Raw genomic sequence first — 18,615 nt, 5'->3', positions numbered from 1 at the left:
TCGCAGCTGTTCGGGTTCCCGCCGGCGCGCCTGCTGCTGCAGCCGCCGGAGGACCCGCTGCCGCCGCCCCCGGGGCCCGCCACCGCCGCCGTCGCCGCCCCCGCCGCCTCCACCTCGACGGGCACGGGCGAGGACACGCCGCAGAGTTGCTCGCCGCAGTCCCCGCTGTCGCAGGCGCTGCGCGACGCCTCCTCGCTGGACGCGCTCAGCCTCGCAGCCGCAGCCGCTTCCGCACACCACCACCAGCAGCGCTGAGCGCGCCAGGATCACACCACACGCACACATCGGGTACCACGAACCACAGCTTCCCTCCGCAACGCGTCTCAAAATAAACGATAAAACACGTTGGTCACAAGACGCGGCGGATCACCAGCACGGCCAAAGCAACCCGTGGGCGTCGTGATACCTTGCTGCCTCGTCGTCTGAAAGTGAGACTCTTCCTCTCTTTTCGACAAAAGTCTATGAAAGAAACTGCAGAGGTGGTCTCTCTCACCACGTCAACAAGATTTACAAAAAGCTATTACTACAGAACGAATGTGGGCAATAAAGATTGTTGTACTTCCACATCCTCCTCACCATCTGGTGCGTGTAATTTTCACTGAAGTGCTTCGTTAAATTTGCAGTCGGCAGAGAGATTTGTAACTGGGCTTCTACATACGGACTGGAAGGAAAATGTGATTGCTGATCACTTGAACATGCAAAGCTAGCACATTTTTCAACTTTCCCAGTAACCTTTTTCCCCATTTCAGCATATTAAATATGACACATGAAGGACACATTCTTGTCCTTTTCTTTCAGTAACATTTTGCTTTGTTATATTGTTAAAGAACCACTAACTAATGCCAAAGAACTGAATGTCACTATTTTGAGAAGCTAACTCACTGTTGAGAAGTCTTTTACTTTCCATAAAGTATAGAGAGAAGAACAATTACTGCGAAAGAAACAGTACCCAATAACTTCCCATTACACTTCCTTAACAGTAATACAGAGCAAAATAGTGCCCTTGTAGTCTGCAGACAGGGTCAGTGGGTGCAGGGGGGGGGGGGGGGGGGGGGGAATTTACTTTTGTACTTCTATCCGTGCGACATCTGTCACAAAATTAAAAACGACATACAGTCTTTTGTGACAGATTAAACATAATTAAACAATTTCTACACAAATAGTATTCATTATTATTTCCCACTATGCAACACTTAACTGTTATAAATTGCAAAACTGGTGTCTTCAGCAGTGAAGAATATTCAACAGAAGAACAATTTGAACCGGATCACAGGGTACTTGTGAATGATAGAACTCACAGTAAATACAATGTAACCCACATACAACTGTTCTTTCAGCATTTGTTGGGTTAATACCAGCAAGAAAATGTGCCAAAAAGTTTTGCATACAGAAATTTTAAAATTTTGAAACAGTGGTTTGAGTATCCTTAACAGTATTAATTTCATTTCTGTGCAGTGTTGTACTGTATAGTCATTAATTTCGTAATTGTACAAATGCTTACACAAAAGTGTGTGTTAACTGTGTGCTCGGCAAATATATTAGGATGCAGTGTGTGATTAAAGTAGGCTTAATTTTAAGTGAACATAAATCGAGAAAATTTGACGATAATAAAACAATCTGATTAAAGTGAAATAGGTAAATGCATACATTAAACTCATGTTCAGTCTTGGCAATTTGAATAAATTGTAAAGATAAGTATTATTTCAATGTTTAACTAAATAATTTCTGTAGAATCTTGACACGTTTCAACAGACATGGTACAGTTAGCCTACACACATCACAATAACACCTCTTTTTACAATGTGAAATGTAGGACAATATTGACCATTTAACTCACTACGGGATTTAAACCCATTATGAATTATATTACAATTCTGAAGAACTACAGAAACTCTGTGAAACTTTTGGGTCCAAACCACAAATGTAGATAGTGCACTTGTACATAAAGTTTCTGAAAGGACTTTTTTGTTTATTCTACATTCTGAAATATTGTTGAGGATTAATGTTAGCTTCACAAGGTTTTGTATGCAGTAATAGCTTCCACAAATTTCAAACTTAATGTTCAATGGCAACTGTGTTGGGAAAACTGTACCAAAAATATTTACTGGTAGTTTCTTGTAATACACTGACCCACCATATCCTGAACATATGGTGAACACAGAGATCTTATCTATCTGTACAGTGTTTTAATGTAGCAGGGAGGCTAAGATGAAAACAATACAAGCAAGACTACTGTATTTAAGAACCAATCATAAAGTAGTACACCTGTAATGAATTTCAGTTTGGGTTCTGCACCATGAATCTGAAAGGTGTGCCTTACGAAAAGTCAGAGAACTGGAAGTATAAATTTACATCACTTGGTAGTTTTTAGATTAACAACATTCAATTCTCAACCCTCCTTGCTGCATTTATTTTCTGGTTCTCGAATTATTTAATTCATACAATAGATGTAAATGTTTATCTAAATGTAAGAAAACATTTTTCTAGTTCCTAATGCAGTTTTGGTCAAAGTCCAGAAAGGTTTTAAACTGTTTTATTTAGGAACAAATTTTAAGAAATATGTTCAGTGACAACAATGTAACAATAATGAATGTCATGTATATTGACTTTGTTGCTGTGATTATATAATATTTAAATGGAGTAAGCAAAACATTGCATATCTGTCAGTGTGTAGATCTTATGTGGATAAAGTAATAAAAAAAGAATACAAATCTCAAATGACTTTTAATAAGTAAAACATATTGTACCAGAATGTGAAATGCTTTACCCATTTCCTCAGAAATTTGTATTATTAATATAGCTGGTTGTAATTCCTCTTGAAGTGAAGGTTTTTAATTCACATGCAGTAAATAATTCCTATTGTCACATAACAGTGTGTTACGTACACTCATCAGCCTCTTGCACACAAATATTTATAAGAAAAAGCAGACTGTATTAAGACACTGCATATACAGTCTAAATAAAAACAACTTTCATTGAGTCACACTTGTTTTCTCACCACAGTTTCTTCATATGGGCTATAGAGGTGAAAAGGTATGGAAAGAAGATGAAGTGTTAATCCACAGCTCCAGAATCAAACATAAAGAAGCATTATAGACACAAAGTCACCACATTGTTTTCTCAGTTCTCAATACAGTACACTACCCATCAAGCAAAAAGTAATACTATCTCCACTGCACTTTTCCCAGTATACTTGTAGCCCCATAATTTTTGTACCTCTTCTTGAACTGTTAACATAGTTCTGTATTAACATTTCAGACACATGGTGGCCATGTTTTGGAGTTTAAAAAATTTCATGAGAAAAGAGATCCACTGCAATATAGAATGATGTGGAACACTACAGCTCAATTGTCAAACACACATTCCTCTTAAACAGCACACAGACAAATGTGTGTGGGGAGATGGAGGAACAGAGATTTTACAACTGGTATTTCAAGCCCTTTCCATATCTGAATGGTTAAGTACTGACAAATTTGCAAATTCATTACCTGACCTGTTTCAAAATAACAAATAAAACATTGCATGAAAATGAAACAACACTTTAAGGTTACATAGCAATGTGTATTTTTCTTTTCTTTTCACTGCATCATACTCCATACAATTTATGAGAGGTAGCAAACAAATATTTAAGGATGGGTGGACTAATTGGTGTCACGGTGAAAAATATATTTGTATGAGACATGAAAGTTGAAAAAGTTTTATTTAACTGAATTCAAAAACATCAATAAAATGTATAATACATTGAACACAGTGACTGGTATAATTTAAATAAAACGTGTTAAACAGCTAAAAATTTGTACATGAGAATAGCACCCACTTGTCTGACAGCTGGTAGCACATATGTTTAAAAAAAAAAAAAAAAAAAAAAAAAATTGTGCGCGCGCGTGTGCGCACACACACACACACACACACACACACACACACACACATTGATTAAGGTGCTGTTCTAGACTAAGCACTAAGTGTTAATGCTGAATGAAGATATTGTCACCATCTTTCAAAATGGTCCTACATAAGAACTGAAACAGTAGACCAATGGAATGGTATTGCTACATTCTCATAAGCTGTCAACACACACAACGTAAGTTACAAACAGGGCAAAGCATCACCCACCACCCTTTAAAAGCATGGCAAATCCTACCACAAAATAAAACACTGAGGTTCAGCCATCACCACAGTGATACAGCTCTAATCATCACTGCCATTCGCGTGCAGAGCAACCAACAGAAGCCAGCCAAAGTCTAGATCAGGGCCAGTGCCAGTCATGGCAGTGTTTCTCTATTGTTCACAGATTGGCAATGTTGCTCCATGAAACACTTAGAAATACCACTGGCCCAAACTATACTTTTACTACTGAAGCCATTTTTCACTCGAGCTCCTTACAACAGTTTGTGTCATACTTAGAATAAGTATTAATGCTGTCAACACAGAGAAACAAAGAAGATAATTAGAAATGTGGAGCATCAGTCTTCTCCATATCACAGTTTCCCAATAGGCAGAGAGATGCGAGGCATTTTTGGCAAAAATGTGAAGCGTTGCTCTGCAGATGCTGGGGTTTCTGGCACAGTACCATATGGGATACGGGCATCTATCATAAGCGGAGTTTGGCTAGAAAGTGTTCTATCTATTAGTCTTCCATAACGAGATCTGTATGGTGGTGGTGGGAATGGTGGTTTTCCTTTCTGTTGCCATATCTGTGCACAACTGCCAAGCACTGTCAATGAAATCCACACCGCAACAAGAATGACATCTGAAACATAGAATTCAAATACCAGAGCAGCAAATTTAATGACAATTTCTGTATGATAATGCATGAAAGCTAATAGCATTCCCTAAAGTATTTCATGAATTTCAGTTAATTCATGAAGAATTCAATTAGAGGTATGGTTACATTAATTAAAAATATAAAAAATTAATGCCACAAACCTAGACAGGAAACTATAAGATAAGATGCACTAGAAGTTTAAAAGCAAACTGAACAGTAGCAAAATACAAAAACATACAGAATTCTTGAACCTGGGGTCCCTCTATTCAGGGGTAGAGGAGGCAGAATAGGTGAGGAAAGCATAAAAGAAAACTAAGTTGAGCTTTCAGACAGAACCACTGCACAAATAGGAACAAGTAAACAACAGCACAAATAATTAGCTCAATCGTTGCTGTCACCGTGACCTTCCGGCTGAAGACTGCTCCGGAGCAGCTCTCATGTTAATCTGCCTGTGCAAGCCCTTTCATCTTTGCATAACTTCTGCAACCTACATCCCTTTGAACCTGCTTACTGTGTTCATCCTTTGGTCTCACTACACAATTTTTATCCCCCCCCCCTCCCCCTCCCATCGTCACTAACCAACACTTCCCTCCACTACCATATTGATGATTCCTTGATGTCGTAAGATAAGTCCTCTCAAGCGATAACTTCTTTTAGTCACATAGTGCAATAAATTTCTTTTTCCTCCAATTCAATTCAGTATCTCTTCATAAGTTACTGAATATCCACCCTTATAATATCCAGCATTCTTCTGTAGCACCACATTTCAAAAGCTCCTATTCCCCTCTCATGTTTGAACTGTTTATTGCTGATGTTTCACTTCCATACAGGATTACACATCATGCAAATATTTCAGGAAAGATGACAAAAAATGGCAGTTATTAATTTGCTGTCTCTTGTCTGTTTTGTCCCTAACCCTCATTTATAATTAAAGCAGTTCTTATATCACTATTATGTTATATCATAATCTATCTCCTCCTTTCTGGTTTAAAAGTGCATCTAATTCTAAAATCCTACATGTCAGTAATAATTCTGAAACTGCTTTAATGCAAAACACAAAAATGTAGGAATGATCAGCAGAGTCATTTTTATTTATTGCTAAATAAATCTAAAAAAAAAAATATGGCACAAGAGTGGATAATATGAATTTGCACACGACCCAAAAAATTGATGCACATGAATAATCAGAAATAATAAGGGACCACCTTGATAATGGATCCTCTCTGTCAGTACGCATTATATACTAGGTAACTGTTGAAGTATATAAAACAGAAAACAGTAGAAATTTTTTATATTTAATGATCTCCCATGCATAATGGACAAATGTAGGTACTTACCTCGAAACTGGAATGGAGGATTAATAACAGCAGCATTATAGCCACTAACTGTTGCTCTCCTTATCGTGTTCACCAATACATATTTTAGATTTGAGCCTATGTAATAATCAATGGGAATTATAGTGGCATATGCACCTAGTACTGCACAACTGATAATGTTACTCTTGCTCATTAGTGGTGGGCAGAGAAGTACCACAAGTACTACTAGCAACATTATACACACAAATGCAGCCCAGAAATTTGTATCACTCCTCAACACAGGGATGTCAGCTGTAAATAACAATTCATAAGATAATCTGATGCTTTCCACAACATAATAATTCACAAACACTGAGGTTGTGATCTTACCCAGTGTTGCATACATTGAGGTAGATGCAATTAAAAATCCAAAAGTCATGGAAGGTAAAAGTATTGATATCAAAGGTACTCCACAGCAACGCCACAACAACAGCCACACTATTCCAAATAGCATGCCCAATATCACAGAAACTGTCTCTAAAACTGAAAATAAAAGTTGCAAGTGAATTGAAATGCATTTAAAACATACTGACCTGCTGTCACAGTAATCTAATATTTACCTGGTGTACTGAGTGACTTCTGGAGTGTTAAAATTATGTAGGTCACAATTCCACCAGATAAAAATCCTGCCAGAAACAATCCTGTTCTAAAAAACCTGTGCCCAAAAAAGCATTGGAAGATACCCAGAAAGAAAGCTGTAGCACACAGAACTTTTGAGAACACTGTATCTGAAAAGAAAATTTAAGGGAAATTTAATAATAATTCATATAAGAATGACATCACTATTTCTGTTGGCACATAAGTCAATATCACTTACGTAATACTTCACACGAGTCAATTGCTATTTCACCACTACATCCATATGTAATAGCAGGAACATAAGCAGAACCTGAGAAACCTGATGTAGCAATTGCCCCATATACTGTTCCAGTTCCACGATATGCATTGTAAGTCCGTCTCAACGAGGAGCCAATTAAACTTGGCTCAATCTGTAACATTGTTTCATTAATATTTAAATACAGACTTAGTTTTATTTTACTAATGGATATAACATCTTTCTTGAATTGGCATTAACAAAAGTTTCTGTTTCTATCAAGCAAAATGTTGGTTTTGACTGTAGAAAGTATACTAACCAGCAGTCCATGATCCTTTATACCTTGCACTGTCATCATGGCTCTCAGTGCTCTGAAGTATGTCTCTCTTGAAAAATCCATTTCTGGTAGATACATATGGTACATCAATACTTCAGATGGAGGTGAAAATTCACAACTGCTAGGCAGGGTTGACACTCCTGGTGGCTGGCTGTCCACAATAATAACTGCCTCTGTCTCTGTTATTCTCAGATACGGTGCAATCTCCACACTGAACTCCATATTACATCCTCCAGGTATTGGTGCTGTGAATACAAAATTTTGAATGCTGTACTTTACATATCAGAGTAAGAATTTCAACAGATTTATTTCAGAGACAAATGACTGACTTAGCATATTTTACATTATTTGTTATCACTGTATGCCACGTTACATAGTCTGTAGAGGAAACTAGCTCCACACAGCATGCGATAATTTATTCCACAGTAATAATTGTAAGTGGGTTATTACTTCCATCCAAGTCTGAATACATATAATACAAATGAATGAATCAGAAATAATGGCCCGGTTTGTTTCATTAGCACAACTAATTAGCCTGCTGTCTACAAACGTCTGATAAGATAAAAATATGACAAGAGAGAAAAAAATAAAAACTATGCCAACCTTCATCGCTGTACGCCTGTGCTGCTACCATAACAGTAATGTTTCTCACAGGATTTGTGTTATGAACAAAGAACTGTGCAGACGGTTGTCCTTTTATTTCTCGTATCAAGCCAATATTGCTTCCGTTCACATACGTATGGGGTGTAAGAACCTTATTGTACGACAGAACAATCTCATACTGATATGCGTGTGTTTGCAATAATACAAATCCACCATCAGACGGAATATTTGTGACATTTACTGCTATGATACTGGACGGTGCAATGTCTATAAACTGATCTACTATCGCTCCAGGTGAAGCAAGAATGTTGTAGTTAAGAAGAGAGAGGCTGATCGTGTCACCATCTGTAAATGTAAAACAGAAAGCATAGCTACAACTGCAATTTTGGGCTAATCTTTTACGCATGACACTCTTCAAAACTCCGGATTACAATATGCTGTGAAACTTTAACTCTTCTCGAGCGTCACATCTAGAAGCGGTCAATTCATGTACGTAAAATTCTACAGACAGGTTGCATGCTTGAAGTTAACGTTTACTAACCTTCTACAAATGTATTAATATCTGTTGTTTGAACGCTAACCGGCAAAAACACTAAACAAAACAGTACCGAAAGAATAAGCAAGGAAATGCGCTTGGACTTCATACACTGAATCAACATTAAATACGACATTCTCACTAGTTGGAATTACACTCATTCTACGTCACGAAATGCAATCGTAATCAAAGTACGGTGAAACTTAGTTGTTGTGTATTTGCCGGGTAAACTGTCACATTATTGACACACGTACAAATATTTATAAACCACTGTACCACTCATTCCCTGCGTACACTCACTAACACTCGTTACGAAACTTTCTCCACACCTCGCGTCGTCTGTTTTCTTACTCACTCACGCGACGCCGCTAGAGGCGCTCGTAGCGCTTCAACATGGCAGCGCTCGATCAATGAAGTTTTGTAATCTTGTAAATGTAGTGTCAGTTGTATATTTTCGAAGTTAATTCTGTGTCATGTGCGTGGTGGAAAAATAAATGGGACATGGGCAAGGATCAAGAGCTGTTGGAAGCAGCACGCAATGGGAACATCTCTGTGGTGGAGAAAATACTCAGTCAAAGAGCGAAAAGGAGCGGCCCATTGGCAAGGTGGGTATTTTAATATTAATTCATTTATTTCGTTAGTTATTGTTACCACACTGCATTAATTATTGATCCTATAAACCGACAATTCCTTAATGCCATGGTAAGTTCGGTGTTTAGAACTATTATTGCTATAACTAACCACTTCTTACCGTAACGTCAGGAAACACGACATAAACCTGTTGTAAGTTTAGTAAACAAAGTTCGGAAACCGCTGTTAAGCATTAGGAAGCATTAAGTCTGGAGTGAAGGCACGTAGATCTTTTCTTTTAGCGTAACCTGTCTGTTAATAAGTGTGTGTGTTTTTGGAGAGCCATCTCAGTTATTCAGACATCTCTTGAACTTTTTACCGTTCGATAGCGATTTTGTGATAATGTGTTGACAGTCTGCTTCGAAATTGCTGATTGTCGTCGTCGGTACATATTTACTGTCTATATATGTGGCAATTATGTAGTAGTGGCAAGGTATCTTTTAATTATTAATTTTGTGCTGCACTAAAAAAAAAGTTACATTTTAGTGGTAGGTTCTAGGATAGCAGAAGTCTGAGTAAAATGTTGCCAATAAACCACTTGCTTTTGCCTATCTTCTATCGTCATGTCACATAGAGTATTAGCGAATACAGTAAATATGAAAGGAGACATTCTAAGAGTAAAATTGCCACGTTTAGGTATAAGGTGTAAAAGTTTTATTTTCCAGTATTATTATTGGTTATTCGTTAGTACACTCGTGGACGTGCGCCCTTTCATTATTTTGTTGCGATACCTAGATTAGATTATCATAGTACAATATTTTTTTCTAATTCATCTTATTGGGGAGAGGTAACCAATTCTTAAGTCTTAAAGTATCAGAAATATGCGTGAAGTTGACATTACCGTTTTCAGTTAACATTATCCTAAATTTCCATTGATTTGTGTCTAGTCAGCAACATACAAGGAAACTTATTTCATCACAGTTAGCGTACTATACTACCACGACAGTGAAGTGTCGGTAATCTCTCCGTAAAGTGACAAATGTAGGCGTCTTTGGCGACATAGCTGGGCTGTTATCATAAACACACACACAATTAATTTTAGGTTAGATGAGGTACAAATCAATCGTACACAAGAAATTTCTCTTGCATTCCTATCTAAGTGATCTCTAGTTTCATTGTGTTTTCTGGCCACGGATCTTAATGTTTAGGACTGTTTTTGCCAAGTAAACTGTTTCATGTTTTTGCTACACTGGAAGAAGATGAGAATAATGCTTGTGCAGGACTGTATAGTACTCTTGGTACTACTTTGACCTAAATATTGGCAATGTAGCAATGAATTAATTTTTAAACTTTTCCTTAGATTAGTACTAGGGGATGCCGCGTTGAAGGGTGTGGCGCCAGGGTGGCTTATACTGATCGATAGATGCTGAGAAGCGAGGTCGACGCCCTCCACATATATGTGAAAATAAAATCTCTTCTAGTTCTTATAAAATTGGGCCAGGGATTGGCCAGTGAAGCTAATTTACACCTCCAATTATCACTATGACTTGAGCATAGGGAAACACACTTGACGCCTGTGCTACATTTGTTATTTTGGCATGTCGGCGACGGAGATCGAAATTAAGCATCTGGGCACATGTGGCGATCGTATCGACCACATTACTCATTTCTTAATACATTGAAGATAGTTTTTTTGTGGTTAAATAGATACTAAGCGTGCCATTGCAGTAAACATATTACGTAATAATTTCGAAAGATCCTTTTTATTGTTGTGATCAAAGGGGTCTTCATTCTCTTTAATTGCTCTAGTAGCAGATAAAGTCGATCAGGGCATGTTACGAAGGATTAATACATAAACTCAAATATTGTGTCATTAGATTGCTACAGGGCTCTATGAGAATCTGTTTACAAGTCAGCTATCACCAGTGAATCTGCTAGAGCAATCGATACGTTATTTAGCAGTATACCGTGAGCTCGAGAAATATTAATAAATTTATTCCGATACATTCTAATTAATTGCTAATCAAACTGTTTAAGTTTGATTGATATGGTGCTCCCTAAATATTCACCACAGATGAAGGGAGTTGTTTTTATTCCAATATTTCATCATCTCTTAAGTATTTGACTTCCAATTGGAAAGCTCAATTTCTGATCAAGGAAAATAAATTGATTTTTATCTGTAACAGTTACAATTAGATTTATTTTTCCATTAATTGTTAGATTACCTGCAACAGTCCTGTCAAAATATCAATTAATTGATGAAAAAGATGACCTTTGTTTGGGAATTCAATCCAGAAAAATTTGCCCAAGTACCAATCTCGCTTTGATTTTCCCTAATAGCATTAATATTAATAGTGAAGGATGCAGGAATGTCACTTGTTCTCCCCACTGGACCCTCACAAAAACTTCAAATAAGAGTATTTGAACGGCATCAAAAATATTAATCATAGTTCTTTTAGCGGGATAGCATAAGCACGGAACCCAAGGAGCTTATCAGTGAGCAAAACTAAGTTTGTTGTGAAGTGTAACACTTCTGTTTATGTAGAACGAATTAATACGCATCAGTCACCCTTAAAATGAATAACAACTAGAAACTAGTCGGTTAAAATTCTAACGGTACATCTCAGAATTGGTACTTTTACTTCAAGAAAATTGGTTGAAGGAAATTTTATATTTGCATTCCGTTTCAATTGCACTATCCTTGCTCAGAAGTCTGCAAAAAGATTGAACTGTTGACATATTCCATTGAAACTTTATGAATGGAATTCTTAAACGTTGGTTCACGTGTATTAATTTTTTTTGTCACCTATTTTTCAGGCGCTACATTGTATGAGCTCTTCCATCTACATTGCAATCCACAACTCCACCGACAAAATTTGTGAGGTTGTTCAGGGCTGTTTTTCCCCGAGCATTTTACTACAAGGAACCCATAGTTACCAGTGGCTCGTTAAAGAGATGTCGCATTTTGTTTGTTTGCTTACGTTCACCCCATCCTACCCGCCCCTGATCCATAATTTATCTTTGTATCTGGTTTGTACTGAAAATGTGTGCGCGGCAGTGTAAGTATCGGAGTGAGATGTATCCCTTGTTTGAAAACAAACTTGTTCCATTCAATCAAGGTACCAGCTGTTGACGACAATGCCCACTTTACCCATCGCCCTCAAACTTGCATCAAGTTCTGGTTAGTTCTGTATTGCGTTTGTTTTTCTGTCAGTGTTAGTCGTACTTCAACAATGATAAAGGGTAATGTGGCTAGGAGAGCGCACTCTTCCTCTTTCCCCCCCCCCCCCCCCTCCTCTTCCTCCTCCTCCTCCTCCTCCTCCTCCTCCTCCTCTCTCCCATCCTCATCCTCACTCAACCGCTCAGCGACGGTATAACATCAGTGATTTTGCATCTCCATTACTGTGTTTTGTGCTGTATGTTCTGATAATTGCATATACAGGCTTTACAAATGTAAATGGGGTAACTAAGAAAACAAATCAGAATTGCAGTTTTACTCTGATTCCTCAGGTCACTTATACCAAATTACACAGGAAATATCCTTGAACAGCCTCCGAAGTTTCATTGGTGGAGTTTGGATTCAATAAATGATCACAGGCTTGCCAAACGTCATATGAGCACATTCTGTACCATTCTACATCCACCTGTTGCCAAATCTTCTCTCTTGGGCTGGTCGATGTTTCGAATGTATCTTGCACTGATCGCTGAAGATCATAAATGTAATCTATGGCTGCCCCCACTACGATGCCCGGTTTTGGTCTCATATATTGCAATGTAAGACGCTTCTGTAACTGCCTCTCTACTGGTCTACCCAAGACAGGGCCTGTCTTTAACAACTTACATGGTGTCCCAGGAGGAATGGAAAGATAAGACAGGAAATATCATTCGAAGCAAAAAAAAAAAGTCTAGTAAACTTAGGCCTCAAAATGCATACCTTAAAAGCTTGAGCACTTGTTCATCTTGGCTAATGTGAAAGACATCTCGTTCGCTGAATATGTGCTCATACCTCTTCAGGTGTGCACTTTAGAGACTATGTTTACTAGACCTTTTTTCTTTCGAATGGTCGTTCCTGTCAAATGCCTGAATATTCACCGTTCTTTCGGGAACAACCAGTATCGTATAGATTAACACTTTCAACCCGTCAGTTGCGTCTGTCACTGCACGATCTGGGTTGGACTGCGCAGTTACGATGCGGAAGATGAAGTCCTCTCGAGTAACTCACTTGCTCACTGCTCAGGGTACAGCGAACGTTTCCTGATGATCCTGCCTGGCATTCTGGTTGCAACAATTTTTCCATTTCGTGCCACTGTCGACGTCTGGTCATCAGTGTCTTCTCGTCTGTTACGCCCGATATAGGCGTGAATCTGTATGGCGCTACGTCCAGAGCAGAAGACAAGGTACACCTTCTGTGGACCGCCGGCGCCTGTTTTTCGTACGGAAGGTTGCACCTGATGGACAAAGATCGACTGGACGCCACGAGAAGGAACCTCAAAACATTCCACACTGCGTTTCAGCTAGCGGTAATCACACTGAGCGTCAGCGGAACGTCACGTCACGTCACGTCACGTTACTGCCCAGTTTTCCTGGGAGGAAACTTTTGGCTTTGACTTCTGCTAACAAGGAAGGTTAACATATTCTCGCCACGGTCACTGCTGTTAAAGTTGTGGATTTTGTGCGTTTGGGTCTCCTTAATTTTGTTGGTGGCTTTGTTTTCGTAACTCATTACAAAGTTTGGATAAGGACTTGCTACTTTTGTACCAGAGACCTGTTAAAGGAAAAAAATGATTTAATTAAGTTGTAAAACGTGGACCAAGAGAAAGCTTAGACTGTGCTTAACTAAAAACCTAAAGAGAAAAACAGTTTTTTTAATGAAAATTGTTTCGACATCTCAAATCTGTTGCGAGAAGAAAAAAAATAGTTTTCTTCAATGTTATTTGACATTTAGGAAGAAAATAAGGCGCAAAGAATAAAGTAAAAGGCGCTATGTACCGCCTTGTAAATGTGTTTCGATGTGTTTGCAAGTATTTATTTTCGTGACCAAATAAATGTTTGGCGAAGTCTTACTATCAGTTAAGCATTTTTCTTTGGCCATTAATAAACTGTACCACCACTTGTGGTTCCTTAATGCTGATGATTCATTCTGGCTTTTTGTAAGACAGAGCCTTCATAATGTCACTTTGACAGCTCAGTTCAGGGGTGGGCGACACGTGGTTATATAAGCGTTCCGTCTAGTGTTAACACACCATCAACTGACCGTGTGGCCACGAGTCTTTGCAACGACCATCCAATTTGCTACCAGCCCCCCAACGAGACGGCGGACAAATTCAATGGTTCTGCAGTTCTAAGTGCAACGATCATCGCTCTTCAGTTTTTCTGTTGAGTATGTTTCCGCACATTTTTTCAGTTGGTCGTCGAAAGTGAATCAAAGGCTTCCTTGATGCGTCTCCCTTTAATGAGCTTAGAAAGGTGTGTGGTAGAAGGCGATTTTGTAAGTATCAAGGAAATAAGCAACACATAAGACCAAAGTGGTGATTGTACATCGCCCTAATGACAAAGTACCTGACATCACAAGAATTGCTCTCCCGCCCTCCAAAAAGTTGTAATGAATCATATTGCAAATATAATAAACAAACAGGACCTCGAACAAATGAATCGATCCTGAGGCAGCTCGGCATCAGAACAAGACTTTCGACTCTTGTCAACCAAGATCAGTTGAAATATTTTGGTGACATTGTCAGAAGCTGAAAGGCTAAGGAAACAACAATCATTATTTATATGACTGTTAACGCCATCTTTCATCTGTAACTTTTTCTTCATCGATACGTTATCGGTGTATGAGCAGTTTGGCACTTGGCTCCGTTGGTCTGACAGTCTTATTTCAGTGACTCGTGTGCTCTCTTCCTTGAGCTTTGAGGTGTGTTTGTTAGTAAAAATTGCTGTATTATGGATGAAAAAATATTTTGGTTAGTATTTCTTATAATGCATTTCTTGTTTTCGTCACAGGTATTTTGTGATGATGTATCGAAACGCGTAACGATGAGTAAACTAAATTGCGACCAAGACGTTTCTAAAATTGTATTTTGTGCCATAGAGGGAAAATTCGACAGACGAAAACCTAGAAGACGCGCCCCATTGCGGTGGTTCGACCAGAATACGAGCCTGACCAGGATGGGCAAACATGTCATGATACCAGAGACAGGGCTCCGTGGAGGCGGGTTGTAAAGAGGCTGATCACTAGATGCCACTACACTCTTGCGTAGGGTTAGACCAAAGAGAGAGCTAGCAAGCTATGAAGTGAATGAATTTTGCAACCTGGGAAGCAAAATAACCCATGTCGGACGAAGCAAGGAAATAAAACGCAGACCAGCACTGTCAAAGATGGAATTCCTTGCCAAATAAATTCTACTAGTGTCAAACGTCGGCCATAATTTGACGGAGAAATTTTTGAGAATGTACGTTAGGAACACAACATCGTATGGAAGTGAATCATGGACTGTTAAAGTGGTTCAAGTGGCTCTGAGCACTATGGGACTTAACTGCTTAGGTCATTAGTCCCCTAGAACTTAGAACTAGTTAAACCTAACTAACCTTAGGACATCACACACATCCATGCCCGAGGCAGGATTCGAACCTGCGACCGTAGCGGTCTCGCGGTTCCAGACTGCAGCGCCTAGAACCGCACGGCCACTTCGGCCGGCTCATGGACTGTGGTAAAATTGCAAAAGAAGAGAAGCGTTTGACGTGTGGTGTAGTAGAAGGATGTTGAGAATTAGGTGGACTGATGTGAAATTAGATTCTCCTCAGAATCGGCGAGGAGAGAAACATAAGAATATTGGAGGACAGGGTGATAGGACATGTGTTAAAACATCCGGGAATAACTGTCATTGTAGTAGAGGGAGCTGTAGAGGGTAGCATCTGTAGAGGATAACAGTGATGAGAATATGTCAAGCAAATAATAGGAAACTTTGGATGCAAATGTTACTCTGAGATGAAGAGGTTGGCGCAGGAGAGGAACTAGTGATGGGCCGCATCAAACCAGTTAGAAAACTGACGTAAAAAAATTAAGTTAATTACAACTGAGGGTGTTGATTTGTTTTCGTTGGCGAGGAACTGAAGAGTTCTGCATGTAAACAGTGTTACAAACAAAATCATTTTTTATCTAGAGAAGCACAGTCCGGACAACAAGTAAATAGAATACAAATATCTAGAGTAAAATGTAGCACAGTTTTTCCTGGCCGGCCGCTGTGGCCGAGCGGTTCTAGGCGCTTCAATCTGGAACCGCGCTGCTACTACGGTCGCAGGTTCGAATCCTGCCTCGGGCATGGATGTGTGTGATGTCCTTAGGTTAGTTAGGTTTAAGTAGTTCTAAGTCTAGGGGACTGATGACCTCAGATGTAAAGACCCATAGTGTTTAGAGCCTTTTTTTTTGTTGGTTACTGAGACCAAAGAATAGACATACAGTGCTCAGTACCAGCAACGTGGTGCAGCTACCGGTAACGTCCTAGCAAGGTCGGACGTTGGAGCGAGGCGGGCAGGAAAGTGTGCCGCAGAACAGGTTCTGAGAAGCACCGTCCTTCGCTGCGAGCAGCGCAGTGACGTAACCAGACGCAGCCAGTGTTGTGTAGCACACTGCAGACATAAACGCTGACTTGCGTCTTAGCTGGAATTCCTACCCGACTGATCGTTTCGGAACACTGAAAGCACGTGTATTGCTTACGAAACTCAGCTGTTCAAGTCGTAAGCCGTACGTATACGAGGAAACACGGGTCGTGATCTTGGTCCCCTGTCGGATGTCCTCATTGGAGTTCTCCGGATTCTCTGTCGGTCCAGATAATGGACGACCTACTTCCTTGAAGAGATGCGTACCGCATGTTCCCCCTCATCCTTGTCTTTCGTAACGCAGTAACCTAGAAGACAATGAAGAAGTACTCGTCGAGTTAGATATTGGATTGACAACCCATGGTGCTTTTTTACGGGGTACTTAAGGGGACCTTTCCCCGATTTTGGAACTACCGCGTCGACGTGTGCATTTCTACGTGGAATACGAACTGTTGCACAACTTAGCATTTTTTCAGCTACGTAGACCATCCGAAAGTGAAATCATATAACTGGCAGAAGAAAGTGGAACAACTTAAAGATATAGACTTGGACGATTATTATAGACTCTTACAGTTAGCTACGCAACCACCAAATTTCATTGCAAAGTCAACGCAAAGAGGTAAGAAAATGAAATAGCCACTTTGTTGAACCTACCGCTTTTAGAAATAATAAAAAAAAATACCCTGTATACTAAGAGGTAAGGTCAAGTGACGTCGTATCAACTGGAAAGGCGATGCTTGCTGAAGGAAACGTCATGGAATGTGAATGTGTCTATCGGATTTTGTATGTGAGCCTAGTGGTTAAAGTACTACAACGCATACAGTACTCACAAAAAAACTTCTACGAGAACTCCAAGGGCCTCAGAGAATTGCCTAAGTTAATATTGTTTTTCATGAGTTCCGGAAGCCGTTCCATATTGCGTCGCACTGTCGTCTTATGAACAACATATGGGCTTACGGAATATCAAACTTCGTGTTTCATTGAGCAGGTCCTAGCTCATAAAGCACTGCATGTCGTTCCTGACGATAAGAAATTTGCAGACGTAAAAGTAGCTTCGTGGAGACCACAAGAGAGTGTGTGAATAAACTCATAGGATGACGATGCGATCCTTGATGCTGATCACAGATGATGCTGTTAAGCCCTGCAAAGCATCGAAGCATAGTGCAAAGATCGGTAGTTAAGTATTATTGCACGGAAATGCCCATTGTTTCTTAACTACACAAATGCCGAATAATCACTGCAGGCTGTCACATCCATTAAATACCTAAACGATTTAGAATAGAACGAACACACAAAACAAATAGTAGGAAACGCAAATGCTAGACTGAGATTCATTGGAAGAATCGTTAGAAAGCGTAGCCGAGCAAAGATGGAGGTAGCTTACAAAACCCTTGGTCGTCTCGTGCTTGAGTATTGCTCTTTGTTGTGGAGTGCTTACAGGGTAGGTTTCGCAAAGGAAATACAGAATATCCAAAGAAGAGTAGCGCATTTCGTCACGAGTTCGTTTAGTAACCGCGAAAGCGTCACGGAGGTGCTCATCCAACTCCATTGGCAGACGCGACAAGAAGCACACTATACATTACGGCGTGTTTACGCTTAAAATTCTGGAAGCGCACGTTCCTAGAAGTGTCGTCCAATTTACTGCTTCGAGGTACATCCTCTTCTCGAGATGGTTGTGAAGGTAAACTTAGAGAGATTCTAGCTTATGCGGAGGCTTACAAACAGCAGTAAGATGTGTAGATTTAGAATAAAACTAAACGCAGAGAATGCGTAGAACAGGATGCTAAAAGTACATGATTTAAGATTGGAAAGACTACAGAGAGCGTACACATAGGTTCAGTAATGCAAGGTGTTGTATGATCGGACGAGTCAGTTGCATGCCATGGCCGTTACGTCAAGTACCGTGAAACGAAATAGGAATCTGAAAGCAACTATCTGTGCCCTGTCCTCGCTAAACGGTGTGATGGTAGCATGTGCGTTGTATCTGGTGCACAATAATCAAGCTATGGGAAGTAGGTTTGTCATATTGCAATGTTT

General features: G+C 39.5%; 2 protein-coding genes across 3 annotated transcripts in view; one reads left to right on the top strand and one right to left on the bottom strand.

Annotated features, from left to right (window-relative positions):
• Positions 1 to 3,683: 3,683 nt before the first annotated feature.
• Positions 3,684 to 8,751, bottom strand: LOC126412352 (transmembrane 7 superfamily member 3-like). Of its 2 annotated transcripts, XM_050081906.1 has the most exons (8): positions 8,416 to 8,751; positions 7,875 to 8,219; positions 7,254 to 7,516; positions 6,938 to 7,109; positions 6,681 to 6,848; positions 6,451 to 6,603; positions 6,103 to 6,372; positions 3,684 to 4,750 (listed from the first exon to the last, which is right to left on the bottom strand). In XM_050081906.1, the coding sequence occupies exons 1-8, from the start codon at positions 8,543 to 8,545 to the stop codon at positions 4,479 to 4,481; spliced, it is 1,773 nt and encodes a 590-aa protein (XP_049937863.1). In that variant the 5' UTR covers positions 8,546 to 8,751; the 3' UTR covers positions 3,684 to 4,478. The 2 variants fall into 2 exon arrangements, with proteins under 2 accessions (XP_049937863.1, XP_049937864.1); XM_050081907.1 differs by lacking the exon at positions 7,875 to 8,219.
• Positions 8,752 to 8,807: 56 nt separating this feature from the next.
• LOC126412963 (ankyrin repeat and SAM domain-containing protein 1A-like) overlaps positions 8,808 to 18,615 on the top strand; it is a 611,160-nt gene continuing 601,352 nt past the window's right edge. The window contains exon 1 of the mRNA XM_050082855.1: positions 8,808 to 9,014. Coding sequence (XP_049938812.1) covers positions 8,911 to 9,014 — 104 coding nt within the window. The 5' untranslated portion in view covers positions 8,808 to 8,910. The remainder of the gene's footprint in view (positions 9,015 to 18,615) is intronic.

This window comes from Schistocerca serialis, chromosome 7 (assembly GCF_023864345.2).
Source record: "Schistocerca serialis cubense isolate TAMUIC-IGC-003099 chromosome 7, iqSchSeri2.2, whole genome shotgun sequence".
Taxonomy (NCBI): domain Eukaryota; kingdom Metazoa; phylum Arthropoda; class Insecta; order Orthoptera; family Acrididae; genus Schistocerca; species Schistocerca serialis.
Note: the sequence above shows the minus strand (reverse complement) of the source record. Positions and strands in the feature narration are given on the sequence as shown.

Coding starts and splice junctions, on each gene's coding strand:
- LOC126412352 (XM_050081906.1), bottom strand. CDS start 8,545: ATGTCGTATTTAATGTTGATTCAGTGTATGAAGTCCAAGCGCATTTCC. Junction 7,110..7,253: donor TAAAGGATCATGGACTGCTG/GTTAGTATACTT, acceptor ACAATGTTACAG/ATTGAGCCAAGTTTAATTGG. Junction 6,849..6,937: donor TGACTCGTGTGAAGTATTAC/GTAAGTGATATT, acceptor TTTTCTTTTCAG/ATACAGTGTTCTCAAAAGTT.